The sequence below is a fragment of the Falco naumanni genome, chromosome 8 (assembly GCF_017639655.2).
Source record: "Falco naumanni isolate bFalNau1 chromosome 8, bFalNau1.pat, whole genome shotgun sequence".
NCBI classification, from domain to species: Eukaryota; Metazoa; Chordata; class Aves; order Falconiformes; family Falconidae; genus Falco; species Falco naumanni.
Window position 1 is genome coordinate 10,223,736 of NC_054061.1, and position 15,718 is coordinate 10,239,453.

Genomic DNA, 15,718 nt, shown 5'->3' on the forward strand with positions numbered 1-15,718 from the left:
TAGAAAAGCCAGATTTAAAGAGAACTTGGTTTATCACTTGAAATGTATGCGGATAATCAAGTGTTAAAGAGTCTTTCCTGTTTCAGGCTCCTGGCAGTGGCTTGAAATCTTTTGTATGTTTGTGTGTCTGTGGATTTCTCTCCACCAGGGATCTGGTGAGATCGTACCCCTTCTTTCCTGCTTCTTTCTGCCTTCCTCAAACCTTGCTGTCTGGTGTGTTTCTGATTATTAGGATGCTGAAGTGCTAAAGCTTTCTATTGTACTGCTGTTCTATCCAGTCCGTAAGGAAAAAGATCTCCATTAAGAAAGTGAAACAGGGATGCTGTTAACCAGTTACCTTGGTGTCCGAGACTTGGTATTCTCCCATCAGTACATTCTTTATTTAAAATCCAGATGTTTGTAACTCTTGAGCTTAATAGAAATGCTTCAGGATATATGAATTACCAAATGTAGTGCAGTCAGATCTCTTTAATTTAGCCTTTCACGGTAGTTCATATGTAGGTAGCACCCTTTGCGTTTATAGGCTGCTGCAGCCTGGAAAACGTACTAAAAACTTGCCAAAGACAACAAATATCCGTAGGCATGTAGATAACAGAAGTTTGGCTTGTATCATAATCTCTGCTGTATTTTTTACTAGTGAATATTTAATTAGTGAGTATTTAACACTTCTGCGTGATAATGGTCCCAGATAAGAGGTAGTATACTTTTTCAGATGTGAATGTAGGTCAGATGCCTGTTTGCTTTTTGCTGCAGTGCTGAATCTGAAGGAAGACTGGAGCAGTGCAGGGGACAAAGGGCATGTCCCCTGGTCCCCAGCAGTGCAGGCTGCCTGTGGGTTTCCAGCAGGCTTCTTTGACTTCTGCGTTTGACTTGAAGTGTCAGTGTGATGATTACTGTGGTGAGGGAGGTGATGGCTTCAGCAGATACACCATGCAGGTGTTGTGGTTTGGGTGGTTTTTGTACATAACTTACTCCCATTGGGCTTACCCTCTCCCTGTGCAGGGATTTATTCCTGTAAGTTTTTTCACAGTGGAGCACAGAGGGCTCCTGCTCTGCCTGTATGAGTGCAGGTTCAGCATTGCACCCTCTCTCTATAAGGGCTGGAAGCTCATACGCTCGGTAACGATACTTTGTGTGGAGGAAACTTTGATTGATGATGCTTTTGCTTGGCTTCGAATACTTAATAAGCTACGAAGTACATATAATTTAATATTATTTCCATTTTATGTTTTTTTTCAGCCAATTTGGTTTTAATTTCAGAAAAACTTACTTAAAACCGGGATCTTTGCAAATGAGAATTTATTTTTTGGCTTTCATCACAAGCAGTTACTAATTTCAGTTCTTGACTTTGCTTCAGTGTTGTTCTTAATCTCAACTCCTTTTTAACTTTTGCGTGCAACATTCACCAGTAAAAATTATTTCTCCAATTGCTGTCTGTTTTCCTTTATCTGTATTTATTCATTTCCCAGTGCATGAGTGTTGGAGCGGAATGAAATAATGAACAGTGGATCACTTAGACTTCTTTCCAACCTCCCACCCTTAGGAGCAGGATGGTCGTAGGAATTGTTAACTATCTCCGACTGTCAGCAGCAGTTACTGTATGAGAGTTGCAGCCATCGCTGCTTGATTCTGTGACTGGAGTTAAAGGCTCTGGGCCCCCTGCTCGTGAGAGGAGCTGTATGGGCTTAGGACAGAAGGATAAGCCTGAGCTCAGAGGGCTGAGGTTGAAGCTGCTCTGCTTTGTCTTAAACTGTAATTTTGGAATTTTTTTTTTTTTACATAATTAAAAAAAAATATTTCAAAATATTTGTGGAAAATTTGGAAAAATGAGGTTGAACTTTAGCTGCAGGGAAGTGCTTTTAGGATACTTTTAGCAATGCCCTTCCAGACTGGTTCTGGGAGTGCTTTTAATAGAATTTGCCCCAGTTGCTGCCCCTCCTTTGCAAGGGCAGAGGGTAAATGACCTGTTGTATGATGGTGAAATGGCAGGAGTTGGGAGTGGCATGTCCTAGGCATGGCACACTGGTGACACCAGCCATGTGATTAGATTGTTAGTAGATCCTGCTTTAAGCAGACTGTTTTGCCCAGGCTAGTCCAAGTGTCTTCAGATGTCATCTCTGCCTCAAATTTGCTTTGTTAGATTTTTTTTTTTTTGGTGCTAGTACGAAGAGCTGTTGGTCTTCAGCCAGTTCAGCCATATCTGGGGGTGGGTTGTAGGAATTAGGTGAACTCCTTGCCATCTCATCCTGTTCAGGAGAAAACTAATGATCATTGAATTTTAAGGAAAAAAAGGTGGTCACAAGGGAGATGGTGGACTGACCATCACCAGGGTTCCAGTTCTAACTAGTAAGGAGTAGATACTGGGAACAGCCTGTTTGTAATCCTGGGGGTAGATGGGCTGCAGGGAGGGGCAACCTCATGCTGGAATGAGAAGGTTTGAAGAGAGCACTGGAAGCTTACGGGGCAGAGTTGTTGCTGCCTTCTGCCCCTGGCGCAGATGTATGCGCTGGCTGGTGCATGGGGTGTGACTTACCTGGCAGCTACTAGTGTGGTGAGATCTGCTCACGAGATATCCTGTGCTCCTGCTGCAGGGCCCTGGGCAGGTATCGGCTGCAGCGGAAAAGGCTATTAGTGTCATTGTTTATACTGTATTGTTCAATTATCATTTGGATTTGGCTGCCTCCTTTTATTTTCTTCCTTGGCTTTGATTCTGTCCACTTTGTGCCTGAAACAGGCTTGGCAGGATCTTCCTTCATTATTCTTGGAGGTCAGTGGCTTCCTTCTTGCTTTTCTCCATCCTCACGCACAGTCTCTTTTGCTGCCCCAGCCTTTCTCCAAAAGCATGTTCTGTCCGCTGCTTCATTGAATAATATCATGTTTATAATTTAAGTCAGGAATAAACTCCAATAGGGCTGTTTTGGCTAAGCATTTCTGTCACGGCTTTCCAAATCAGGTCTGAGTTTCAAGTGTGCAGGGCTACGGTGGCTGCAGCTCAGTGTCTGGTCTCTGAACAGCTGGGCTTTTTGGATATACAATATCAAAAATGTTGGCTTGTGACAGTAGATGTATATCTGCCCCTTTGCACGCAGTTTGTTTGGTCTTACTGTGGCTCTGCCAAGCTGGTTGCATCCCCTGTCTCACTGTTGGGCACGTGGCTTGTCTGCTGCTGTGCCACACTGCGGTGGAGGTGACGGTACTGCTCCAGCGCTGCAGGAAAGTTGCACCCCGTGGCTGTCAGCATATGCATGTGTTTGTGGACTTGTGCTTTGTGACACTTCTTCCCTCAAGATTAATGGATTGAACAGGAACTTCAAGTGATGTAACAAAGAACAGATAAGTGTTATTTTTGTCACTTTTTAACTTTGTCGCTTTTTAACGATGTGGTTATTTTAAAGGGCAGAAGATTGGTGAGAGACAGTTGAGGACTGATAGTATGTGTACAATAATAAAACCACTTAGAAAAGTAAGCTTTCTTTCTTGGTATGTTTCCTATTTGCCTTATGGTGAGAATTTTAGGAGGGCAGAGATGCTTGCTTTCTATTAGAAAGCCTCCTTTCTCATGAAGCTGAGCACAGACTTTCGATATTTCACTTGGTGAATTGCAGACTGGTGTGTTTAGCATAGTACAAATTCAGGAGCTGACTTTCAAGGTAGAAATGTTTGTGTCATCCTGCTGCTGAACCTTGGCTTGTGACCCCTTCCTCAGTGATTAGTGGTCATTTGGGGTCTTGCATGGGTGGAGAGAGCTTGAGTAAAAACATTGGAAAGATAAATCCATGTCCTCACCAAAAATAGCACAAGGTGATCTGAAATAACTGTGTATTGTCTAGAGTTTAGGCTGTAGCTTGTCCCATCTGAACAGCAAATTAATGCCAAACATACCAGCTCCCTTCAGGAGAATGTCTAGATAGATACAAAGCCTGTGGTGTTGCTCACTGACAGAGCAAGGCACTGTCCTTCCTTTTCTTGCTAACTCAGTCTCTTCCCTGCTTTGAATTTCTTCAGTGTATCAACACTGGAGTTACAACATGGTACCTACCTGGTATGCAATGGCTCACAAGTTTTTTTTATTTAAATGCTTGAACGTCTCCATGCTCTGTAGGTAAACAATGCTCTCTGACCATGTGTAGGGACTACATCTGAAGTTCATTGTTTTTAAAAAAACAACAACTTGAGCTTTCCCTAGCTCACAGAAAAATCACGGTTACTGCAGGGCTGAACTTTTTGGCCATCAGGCTATATTAGCAGTTTGATCTGGGCATAGTAACTGTTAACTGTAATAGGAATGAAATTTGTTGTATTCTTACCCAAGAAATACATGCTTTGGGGGCTGTAATTCTGGCATCATGCAGCAGAGTTTAAAGGAAGAGTCTTACTGTACCTAGAAATGGTAATAACTGCTGCTTTCACTCCTCTACTGGTTTCTTTCTTTAATGTTACAAACCTTAAAACTCCTTAGCAGAACTTTTTTTCTATGGATATGTAAAGGCGTCTCTGGCCAGGTGGTTGGATGTAGGGAGAGTAGACGGGGAAATAGTAGAGGACTGCAGCCTGCTGCAGTGTGTCCTGTTACAAGGCTTTTTCTCAGGGACACTGGAACATGGCTCTTCTGATCTGCCTCTCGACCCACTGGTGACCAGAGCCTTTGGTGGGCAACCTTGAGGCCAGTGTCTGACTACTAATGCCTTAGAAGGGAGAGAGCAAACAGAGGAATGAGAATGGTTGCTGGCTGCTCGGAAAGAGAGGTAACTGTTTAAGCATTGTCTGAATAGTTCCTTGAAAGCCACATTTTCAAGAGAGGCTGAGTGGGGTATTAGAGGGTGACAAAGTTGATTTAAATGCAGACTTGCCTCTAGGCAGGGGGTGTGGGTGTCCCTCAGGTGGATCAGTGTGAATGGCTTTGGCAAATCCCCAGCATAGTTTTACTGTTCTGTCGAGCTGACTGTGCTCAGGTTACAGTTGTCAGTAAGATGCACATACATTGTACTGTGCAAGGCGTTTGAGATGATCAGTTATGATATATGTATGCTCCTTAAAGCCTAGGGTTGGAAGGTGTGTTGCAAAAGTCACGTTTACAGGAAGAACAGAAGCTGGAAATGGAGAGGAAAAAAAAAAGGCAGGGGTGGTGGTGGTGGAATTTGCATCTAAAAGTGCATCTGCTTTTTAAAAGCACCGGTAAAGGTAGCTAGCACCTCTGCTCCTGTGCTCACAGGTGCATATTTTTGTTCCAGAAAGCCTGTGTTTGTGTCGTGGTGGTGGTGTGGAGGCTGCAGCAGGCAGTGACAGAATGAGGGTCTGCAGCCCTCTGTATGGTGTCTTCATTCCATGTTCCTGAGCTCCTGCTCAGTGATAAGTTACTGCGTGGTTTTTGATGGTTGAGTGAGAAGAATTTCAGCAATGTAGTCTGTAACATCATTACCTGCTTTTTTCATGTAACAGAGGGGTTTATCCTTTTGTATTGTCTTTAACCACATGAAGAAAACCCATAAAATTCAACCTGATGCAGAATATACCTTTTATTAGAGAGGCCTGTTGTGTTTTAGTTGCTAGGATGTTAAACTGTGAATTGCAAGAAACTACCTTGGGAAGGCTGGTGAGCAGGACAGAGAAGTGAAGTGAGAAGGTGTGTATTTCTGCTGTGACAGCTTTAATGAGGAGTATATTGCCGCTATTTACTGGCAAGGATACCTGCAGCACTTTAGAGCTCTTAAAATGCTGAACCCAGTTGGGATGTGCGTTGGCTGGTGCTGGTAAACAGGCAGGATACCCTGCAGCTGGGCATGGGGACTCCAGTGTCCTGTGAAAACCTATGGTACCTCGTCTTGTCTCCATTAGTCACACCACTGGTAAGCTCCTGGATCCTCTTTTTGGCAGAGGTTCTGCTCGTAGTGCAGCATCCAGGCAGAGAGCGCGTGTGCTTAGCAAACAGCACAGGACCTGCTCTCTGCCCTTCAATAGCAAGACAGAAATGCCATTAAGCAGCATTAGAAATTTTTTTTGTGTCTTGAAATATTTTGACGTTCTTGTGATCACTGCACAGCCGTGGGAAGCAGAGGGGGTTTGCGTGACTGTTTGTACACTGCTGATACTTGTGAGCAGTTTTTGGAGACAGGCAAAGTCTGTGTGTGTGTGTCTCCTAGAGGGGGGATGACTGCTCTTGTGCTCATTTTCTCCTGTTTTCTAGTTTTGGGGCAGAGCAATGGCAGCTCTGTGCATATAAACTAAAAATTAGGATTTAAGGGTTTTTTTTTCTGATTGTGCCTGCTTTTGATTTCAAGTACTTTATGGTGAAGCTTTTCCCTGAGCACATCTGAGAAGCAGGGAGGTTATTAGTTCGTACATATCAACTGTTTCTTTTTGCAATTGATAAACACTTAATTTGCTGTTCTCATCACATTCTTCCAGTTAGGAGTGTGTCGTTGTCTCTTACTACTACTTTTTTTTGGTATGTTGCAACCTTTGAAATGAACAAATCTGTGTTAGTGAAGTAATGGAGGCTAGTAGTGACTCTAAATATTTACCTGCTCAAATGTGTGATGTTTGAGTGTAGTCACATACCAGAGGTCATGCTCCTTGCTACAAAATCACAAAAAAAAAAGGTCTCAAACCCTGGTTTATTGTTTTGTTCTTTCAGAAGGATGAGGAGAACCATAGTGTTCTTTGAAGGTGTAGGAGCCACTAAGTAAAATCAGGACTTGCTTTTTAATGTAAATGTCTCTGGTGGCCAGATGCACGAAGGGGGGAGGCAAATCTCTTTAAAAGCATCTGGAGCTTTAGTGATTTCTTGTGTTCTGTTTTTTCCTAAAGATCCGAGCCAAGAAGAAACCCACTCCAGTGAAGTATGAAGTTGGGGATCTTGTTTGGGCCAAGTTCAACAGACGCCCATGGTGGCCATGCACAATTTGTCATGATCCAGTGCTGGACTGTCACTCAAAAATGAAAGGTACTATATCTACTCAGACCACAAAGTGGAGGTGTTGTGTATGACAGGGTGCTGCGGTTTTTAATTTAAAAAACATTTCTGGCCCTTGAAAGGAATGAAGAAAGAGACTGTACTTTAGAAGACCTGGATCTATAAAGCAGGTGTAGATCAGGGAGGTGACAGGAGGAAGATGGGGTTGAGGCTGATGGAAGTGGCACAGATAGCTGTTGGACATGTAAGCTTTTCTTCTGAGAGTACAGGAAGGATGAGTAGCTAGACTGAGCTCAGGGCAGTGCACAAGAGCAAGCAGCCTCTCAAAAAGAAGATACAGCAAAAAAGGAGGTGGATCAGAGAGGTGAGGACAGAGACATGCAGTGGGTGGCCAAGCAGAGCTGGGAAGCTTGGAGTGTGTGTGGACACGGAGAATCGGCCAGGCCTGGAGAATGGGGGTCTGGAGAGGCTGAGAAGTGAGGTGTGGGGCAGTGCAGTGTAGCTGCTAAGTGACTGAAGGTGTGATGGGAGTGTGTGGGGAAGCGAATTTTTTTTTTGGTCTTGTTTGGCACAAGGAAGCAAGGGGCTGTTTATGGGGAAATATTGGAAAAACCTGGAGATGGAGCAACATATGTGAAAGTTTAGGGCATAGTGTGTCAGTGAGACCAAGAGCCAGCTGAGTGTGAGGGAAAGAGTTTGGGGAAATAACAGAGCTGTGCTTGCATGAATGAAGGGGAGAGCCAAGAAGGAAGAGAGTTTTACAAGCTGAAGGCAGAGAAATGTAGGTGAGTGATAGAGACAACAGAGGGGAGGTGATTGGTTTGCTTTTAGGATCATACTGGCTGCCATGGGGAGACTGTCACAAATGGAAAGAGGCTTATTTATTTGCTCCTGGTTTCCCCTTCTGTTTTCTTTTTTGTTTTGTGGGCAACTGGAAACCACTTGAACTGGTACCATCTGCCACTGACAGCTCTGTAGACTGGTGAGGTTGCCACTCACCAATGTATTTCTCTCCAGTTTTTGTGGCCCTCGCCAGCCTAAGAACTAAGTGCTGAGAGAGAGTAGGCTATTTTTTAATCCCCCCTGAGCTGCCATCAGCTCAGAGCCCTCTAGTATTTCTCTAGAGACGTGAAGTAGCTTTTTCTACATTGTGCTCATGTCATCCCGAAGTCTGGTTGCTGTAGTAGTCTTACTTGCTATTTCTTCCCCTTCATCCTTTGGGAGGCATTCATCCTGATTCTAGATAATACTGAATGTGCTGTTTTAAATAGTCCCTCTCGAGTGCTCAAATTCCTGTCAAATATGTTGCCAGAAGGTATGCCAGACATACTCTCCCCCTGCATCCCTCCCCATGAAGTTTTGGACAGGATTTAATGTATATAGCTGTCCAGTAATCCCTTCTCAGCCTGTGTATGAGGATTTCTAATAAAGGAATTCTGCAGGGAGGAAACATGCTATTAACAAATTCCAGCAAGGTCTGATCTCCAGCTACATGATAGACTCTCCCATCATGTTTTATCCACGTTCAAACCAATAGAGCTCTGGGGAAAACTGCATTTTACAGTTGTGGCTTTATGTAACCTCCCAGTCATCCTTCCCTGATGCTGAGGTGGCAGAATTGGGTGGGTCTGAACGCTGGTGCTTTTGGGCAGGGGGAGCTGCCGGGCTCTGTGTGCACCACAGAAAGCTCGGTCCTACTGCCTTGGCTCTCCTGTTGCCAAGGGAACGAGCCCTTCAAAACAAGGCAGGTCGCTTCAAACTCATCACTTGTGCAAAAGCCTCTTTTCTTGGGTTTGAGGCATGGCGTTTTGTTTCAAGCAGTTTGCCTTTTCTTAGCAAGCTCTTGACTTGGAAGAATTTTTGGAGCTGGAAGATTGAGGCTCAGTGGCTTGAGTCCCAGTACTGTGAATGGGACAGATGAAGTCTGTCATCTTTGCCCTTGGTTTGATGTTGCCCTGATCATTACTTGTCATCCTCCCAGTGGTCTTGGTCAGAATCTCAATGTCACCATCTTCATAAAGGCCAGGGTGCCCCATTGTGCTCACACTCCTGGAAGAGGCAGCACAAACCAAATGGGCTGTGAATTCTAGGTTCCCGGTTCAGAGGGTAAAGGTGTTGCCAGGAGCATGTGAAGCACACATTGCAGCAAGATGCAGGGAGAAGTTTAGATCTCTTGTTTCAAGCCTTGTTTGCTCTGTTCTAATGCTTTTAACCTGTCCTTTTTCACCAGCACCTCCAGTACTAGTTCAGTTCTTAATTGTACCATGTCTGTTCATCATTCTCACACAGAAAGCAGCTTTTGAAAAATCTTTGGTTGTGCCGTTATGATTGAGTTTCTTCTCTTGCTCTGCACATTCGTGCCCAAAGTATGGAGAAACTCATTGCAACTAACGTTTTGTCATGTTGCACTTAGTCCTTGTAGAGTGTGTGTGCATGTGTGTACTTAAATAATGTTATTAATGTTTTATGTTCTAAATAAGAGCTTGTTTGGTAACAAAGCATTGAACAAGATGTGGTATATCATGGTGGGAGAGGCTCAACCTGTATGAGTAAATCCTGTCCAGAAGGATGTAATTTCTGGGTGTTGCCAGCACACTGTTGTGTTTTCCCAACGGTCAAGTGGACTGGGCTGTTTAATCATTAATCAGGGAGTTGCAAAAATTAAATGTCCTGCCTAGTATGTTGCATGTCTCAAGGGAAAAAAAACCAACTGGATATTTTTGCAAATTTCTTTTGCAGCCAAGCAGTAGTCTTTGCTCTCTAGGGAGATGACCCATCTTAGACCTGTTGTTTGTAAGAAAAAAATCCAACAGCATAAAAATGGAGAGTACAGAGACAGAACATAGCAGAGATCAAAGGGGGTCTCCCTTAGTTCTGGGTAGAAATCCCTAGAACAGGCGTTTGTGTGGGAGTATTATTAAGCAAAAAGTAGTTGAAATTAACTGTCAGGTTGTTACCGCTTTGTGATTCTTTGTGTGTCTTTATTCTGTTATATGCAAGGGGTTAATTCTTTTTAATTTATCAAAATAGTTTCCAATCGGAGACCTTACCGGGAGTACTATGTGGATGCCTTAGGAGAACCTTCAGAGAAAACCTGGGTTGCTGGGAAAGCTATTGTCCTCTTTGAAGGAAGACATCAGTTTGAAGAGCTGCCTGTTCTTCGGAGAAGAGGAAAGCAAAAGGAAAAAGGTTACAAACATAAGGTGAAAGATCTGTTTTCTCTAATATGTTTTTGATCCTTTGAATCTGCACAGCACAGAGTATTCCTTTATGCCTGGAATTACACTTTGACAGCTTTCTTCTGTGGCAGTGACTGCAGCAACGTGGCCAGGGACTTGCAATGAGCGTAGTTTATAAGCTGCCAGGAGTTTCTAAGTTCTCTTTTTTTTATGTCAGGGTGTGGCCTGAAGCTTTTACTGCCCTAGACAGCTCAAAGAGGAGTCAGGTCTGTTGGTGCGCGCTGTGGAGCAGCACAGCCCTCTCCTGATGTCTATTACAGCACGCATCTAAATAACTTCTGTGCTCTCTGGCAGCCTCTTTTGGCTGATCTGAAGCAGAGGTGGAGCTGCACGCTTCACTAGGTCACTGACTCAGATAAAGCAGCGGGGTTTTTAGTCCTGCTTCAGTAATTTTCTTTGTAGAAACCTGTTAGGACTTATAATTTGACTTGGAAAATGCTTTGTCAGTGAGCCTATGGGAATGGGTTTTGTGGCTTGTTGCATCAAAGACATCGAGGTGCTGGAGCACGTCCAAAGAAGGGCAGCGAAGCTGGTGAGGGGTCTAGAGCACAAGTCTTAACCGGGAGTGGCTGAGGGAACTGGGGTTGTTTAGCCTGGAGGAAAGGAGGATCAGGGAAGACCTTGTCATGCTCTACAGCTGCCTGAAAGGAGGTTGTGGCAAGGTGGGGTTCAGTCTCTTTTCCCAGGTAAAAACTTAGAGTATAAGAGGAAGCATCCTTATGTTGTGCCAGGAGAGGTTTACATTGGATATTAGGAAAAATTTCTTCACTGAAACGGTAGCCAAGCACTAGAACCACTAGAACGGGCTGCCCAGGGAAGTGGTTGAGTCATCATCCCTGGAGGCATTTAGAATACTTGTAGATGTGGTGTTTAGGGACATGGTTTAGTGGTGGACTTGGCAGTGCTGGGTTAACGGTTGGACTTGATGATCTTAAAGGTCTTCTCCAACCTAAATGATTCTACAATTCTGTAACAGCCCTGAGCAGTTGTAACCAATACACAGGGGTCTGGCCTAAGCCTTTGGGAAGGTGACTGGTGAAATTAACTTTTTAGAATTGCTGAAGTGAGTAAGTACAGAGGCAGCTGTGTTACTGTAAGAGAGCAGATAGTAATGCTAGGTAATGGTGTCTGGTTTTTTTTTTCTTTTTCCAAGAGGTTTATTAGCAGTTGTGTACTCAACCTGTGTTAGTGCAGAACCATTACATTATATGTGCTCTTGCAGATGTGAGCCCCTGGGTTTACTGCTCTCATTTGGTTTTCCTTTTCCAAGGTCATGTTCAGTATTGGCCCTAAGGACTTCTCTCCTTGTGTTCCCAGCCCCCTAACAACTAGTTACACACTCCCAAGTAACTTTTCTGGTCCTGGAAGTGCTGCATGGCTAAAATGTCATCCTATATGTAAATGGAAGGGCCAGTGTAGCTGCAGTAGAGGGAATCAAATGTTCGCTGCTTGCATAAACTTCTGGGTTTGCATCTGTGGAAGCCAAGATCTGATGCAAAACTGAGGGTATTTGGCTGGTTTGCTATCGGGTTCCATAAACTTTTTAATCTGCTGAGGTGAGATTTTATTGGTGTGGGTTTTGAGGGTTTTTTTTAAGGAAAAGTGTAAGAAATTTGAGTTGTCCCTCCTGTTTTGGTATTGGTTTTAATTTTAGGAGTGTTTGTGAAACCTTCGGTTTGCTGTTGTGCAGCCAAAAACTGCACACAGGTAAGAAATAAGTTTCTTGCTGATTTTAGATGCTAGCAGAGGTTCCTGTCCAGTATGCAGGGTGCTTTTTGTTTTGTATTAAAGGTACAGATTAAAGCTGGGAGACTTCTTGGTAATGGACATCTTGAATTTGCTAGAGTACATTTTAGATGTGTGTGTATATGTCACGTTTGTACCAAGGTGGATTGATGGAGAGGGATTGGTGTGGGTTTTGAGGGTTTTTTTTAAGGAAAAGTGTAAGAAATTTGAGTTGTCCCTCCTGTTTTGGTATTGGTTTTAATTTTAGGAGTGTTTGTGAAACCTTCGGTTTGCTGTTGTGCAGCCAAAAACTGCACACAGGTAAGAAATAAGTTTCTTGCTGATTTTAGATGCTAGCAGAGGTTCCTGTCCAGTATGCAGGGTGCTTTTTGTTTTGTATTAAAGGTACAGATTAAAGCTGGGAGACTTCTTGGTAATGGACATCTTGAATTTGCTAGAGTACATTTTAGATGTGTGTGTATATGTCACGTTTGTACCAAGGTGGATTGATGGAGAGGGAAGACTTGAATCATACTGAGAGTTCAAGGGATACAGGAAGAATCAAGAATGAGCAAAGCAAATGTGTCTGCTCAAATGTTTTGAAGAAAATGATGCTGCATTTGCCTTGAGAGGCTTTTGTTGGCTGTTGCTTTGCATTTCTGTGCCAGAGATACATGCCATATGCATTCCCCTTTACAGGCTGTTGTGTTCAGGGTGTGCTGGGATGCCGGGACATCTGGTTCCTGGGAGGCCTGTGCTTGCAGGGACCTTTTTGTTGTTTTGGGAATGCACAGGGATTTTTATTAGGTTCAGCAGGTGCGCAGGATACTTACCCAGGAGCAGTGTTTTCTGTGTCCACTAGACACAGTCTCTGGGAATTTATGTGGTTGTCTTAAAGACACAAAATGTAGGACTGTCACTGTTCTGTGCCATGTGTATCTCAATCTTACTTTAGTCTTGTTGGTTATCCACTCAAATTTTTTCTTTTTTTTTTTTTTTTTTGTCTCCTCTAATTTTAAGGTTCCTCAAAGATTTATGGCTAAATGGGAAGTCAGTGTTGGACAGGCAGAAGACATTCTTCTTGGGGGGCCAGAGGATCAAAAGTGCAGCCAGAACTCCAGCGAGCTGGACAGTGAGAAGGAAGCACAGTCGGAATACTATGCCAATGGCCCTGGAGCAGAAAGGGACAGGCGGCTGAATGGCTGTTTTAAATCCTTGGCATTTGACTCCAGATACCGAGCCAGTGAAAAAGGAAAATTGCACATTAAGCCACACGTGAAAAAAAGCTCTGACAGCAGGAAAAGGACTAGAGTAAAAAAGAGTGGTGCAAGAGGGGAAGCATCTAGGGGAGAAATCAAAGCAAAAATGCCAGAGCGCATAGTTAGAAACATGATTGTTGGGGACCTACCAGATAAACATGCCTCTCATGAACTTCGCCGGATTGCCAGCAGCTTAACAGCATCCAGTAGCACCAGGGAAAATCATTTGCTTTCCTCCTTTGGAGAAAGACGTTTTGAAATGACATCTTTGAAACCAGACTATGAGAATCGTAAAAGTGATGCTCTGAAGAACACTCTCCAAGGGGATTTGTTTTCCAGTGCATCTTTGGAGAGAGAAAAGAGCTCCCTGGGCATTTTGTGCAGTTCCAAATTACAAATACACTATTCCACATCTGATGCTGGTATTGAGAAAAAGCAAGCTGAATCGGATTCATCCTCTTCCCTCTCAGATGGTGGGAACAGTGACGTAGATACCATGGACCAAAGTTCAGAGAGAGCCTCTAGCGCTCTTGAAGTTAGTGATTCTTCAGATAAAGTGGAGAGGGAGTTTCCTATGACGTCAAGTGGAAACATTAAGCTTTCCATGTATCTTTCTCAGAAGAGCAACAGAAGAGCCAGGAAGAAGTCATACAGAGATCGCAAACCTCTGGGAGGTTCAGTAACCAGCAGACTTGATGCTGAATTTGCAGATGGGGAGCTTGAAGTAGGCTTCTCTGATGCTGAGATGTCATTGACGGCTCTTGAGTGCTCCTCAGATGTGAGAAATGACAATCTTTCCCTAGCAAACAAGCACACTACTCCCCAAAGTGTTTCCAAGGACAGCTCCTGGCCTGCTGTTGCAAATCAAGCAATCTTAAAACCGAAAAGTATGAAACTGCCCCGCATCAGGACTATAAAATGCAAGCATAAAGAAAAAGTTGCTGGGGTGGAGCCTTCTCTTGCAGAAGAGGAGGGTGGTGTGAATCGCTGCTCTTCTGATACCAAAGGTTTCTCTGGCCTTCAGAGAGATTCTCTTCAGAGAAGTGGAAAAGTTGATGGTCAGAAACTGTTAAACAACATGCATGAGAAACCCAGGGATTCTACAGAAATAGAAACGGCGGTGGTGAAGCACGTCTTGTCAGAGCTGAAGGAGCTATCTTATCGGTCCATAAATGATGATGCTAACGACTCTGGTGCTCCAAAGGCCACAGTACCTTTACTTTTCTCTTCTGCCTCTGGTCATGGTTGTTTGCCTATTGAGCCAGATTACAAATTCAGCACCTTGTTAATGATGTTGAAGGATATGCATGACAGTAAGACAAAAGAGCAGCAACTGATGACTGGTCAAAATATAGTCCCATTTCGAAATACCGGCACAGCTGATGGTTCTGGAAGCAATTCTGCAAGTGGTCTGAAATCCTTGTCTCTCATAGGTCCCCCATATAAAATAGAAAAAAATGGAGATTGTGCCCAGGAAACAGTAAATCCAAACTCCACTATAAGCACCTCCTCTTTTTCACGCAATCCTCCAACCAAGTTGACAGGGATTGGTACTAGTAAAAGAGAGCCCGCGAGTACTGCTGTTTCTGGGACAAACGGCACAAGTTGTGTGTCCAAACGCAACTGTTCAAAATCTAAGCAGTCATCAAAGCTTGGAGATAAAACAGTTTCAAACAGAAAGGACTTAAAACCAGGAGGGCCAAGTAAGTTGCTAAGTCGGTTATCCAGAGATTCAGGAGAACATGCATTCCGCGTTCATGGTTCGGTTACCAGTCCTCTAGGTAATGAAGCAGAAGATACTGAGAGGAAAGAGTCTGTTGATTTAACAGAACATTCAACTGATGAAGACTCTGCCTGTTTATCTGATGACAATTTAGATCGTATTGGAAGGAGACCTGAAGCTGGTAGAAATATTGAGAGCTGCACTTCTGCTGAAAATGGGGAGAGTCCAGACTTGGATTCAGAGGCAAATAGTGAGAGCTCTCTTGGTGATGAGTCTAATGTTATAAATCACGTAGCACCCAAAAAGAGATGGCAGCGTTTTAACCAAAGCAGTGCTAGATCTAATAAGCACATCAGTAGATCTAGGGAACAAGGAAACTTGGAGAGTGCCTTTGGCCTGAATTCTCGTGGCTTTTCACTGAAGGGAAATGAGTGCTTGGGACGTAGGCATTCCCCTCATTCAAAGGTGCGTGAGGGAGACCTGACAGATCAGGACTATAAGAATCATTTAGACTTAGTTGAGAAACGTTTGAATGTATGTGGTAAGCCAAACAACAGTGTGATGGACTCAGAAACAGAGCTTGGCAACTTTGCTCCCCAGTCTGAATTCTCTGCACAAGGTAAGGGAGCTGGACTTGCGCCAGAGTGTGTATTTGTATACATTTTATACTTTTTCATTTAAAGCATAAGTTACGGAACTTGGGGCTGTTTGACAACATTGGATGTACACATCTGAGCTGAAGAAAGTGTGATACGTTGGTTTTGGGTTCTCTGTAAGCATGGAGAACAAAGAAAGCAGAGTCAAGATGGGATTTTGCTTAACTTTTTTGTCAGAAAGTTCAAATACATTACAAATCATT

At 43.7% G+C, this 15,718-nt stretch overlaps 1 protein-coding gene across 1 annotated transcript in view; it reads left to right on the forward strand.

Moving 5' to 3' along the window:
• Positions 1 to 15,718, forward strand: part of NSD1 (nuclear receptor binding SET domain protein 1) — a 66,312-nt gene that overhangs the window by 10,450 nt on the left and 40,144 nt on the right. The window contains 3 exon segments of the mRNA XM_040603449.1: positions 6,808 to 6,943; positions 9,944 to 10,116; positions 12,898 to 15,478. Of these exon segments, the coding sequence (XP_040459383.1) occupies positions 6,808 to 6,943; positions 9,944 to 10,116; positions 12,898 to 15,478 (2,890 nt within the window).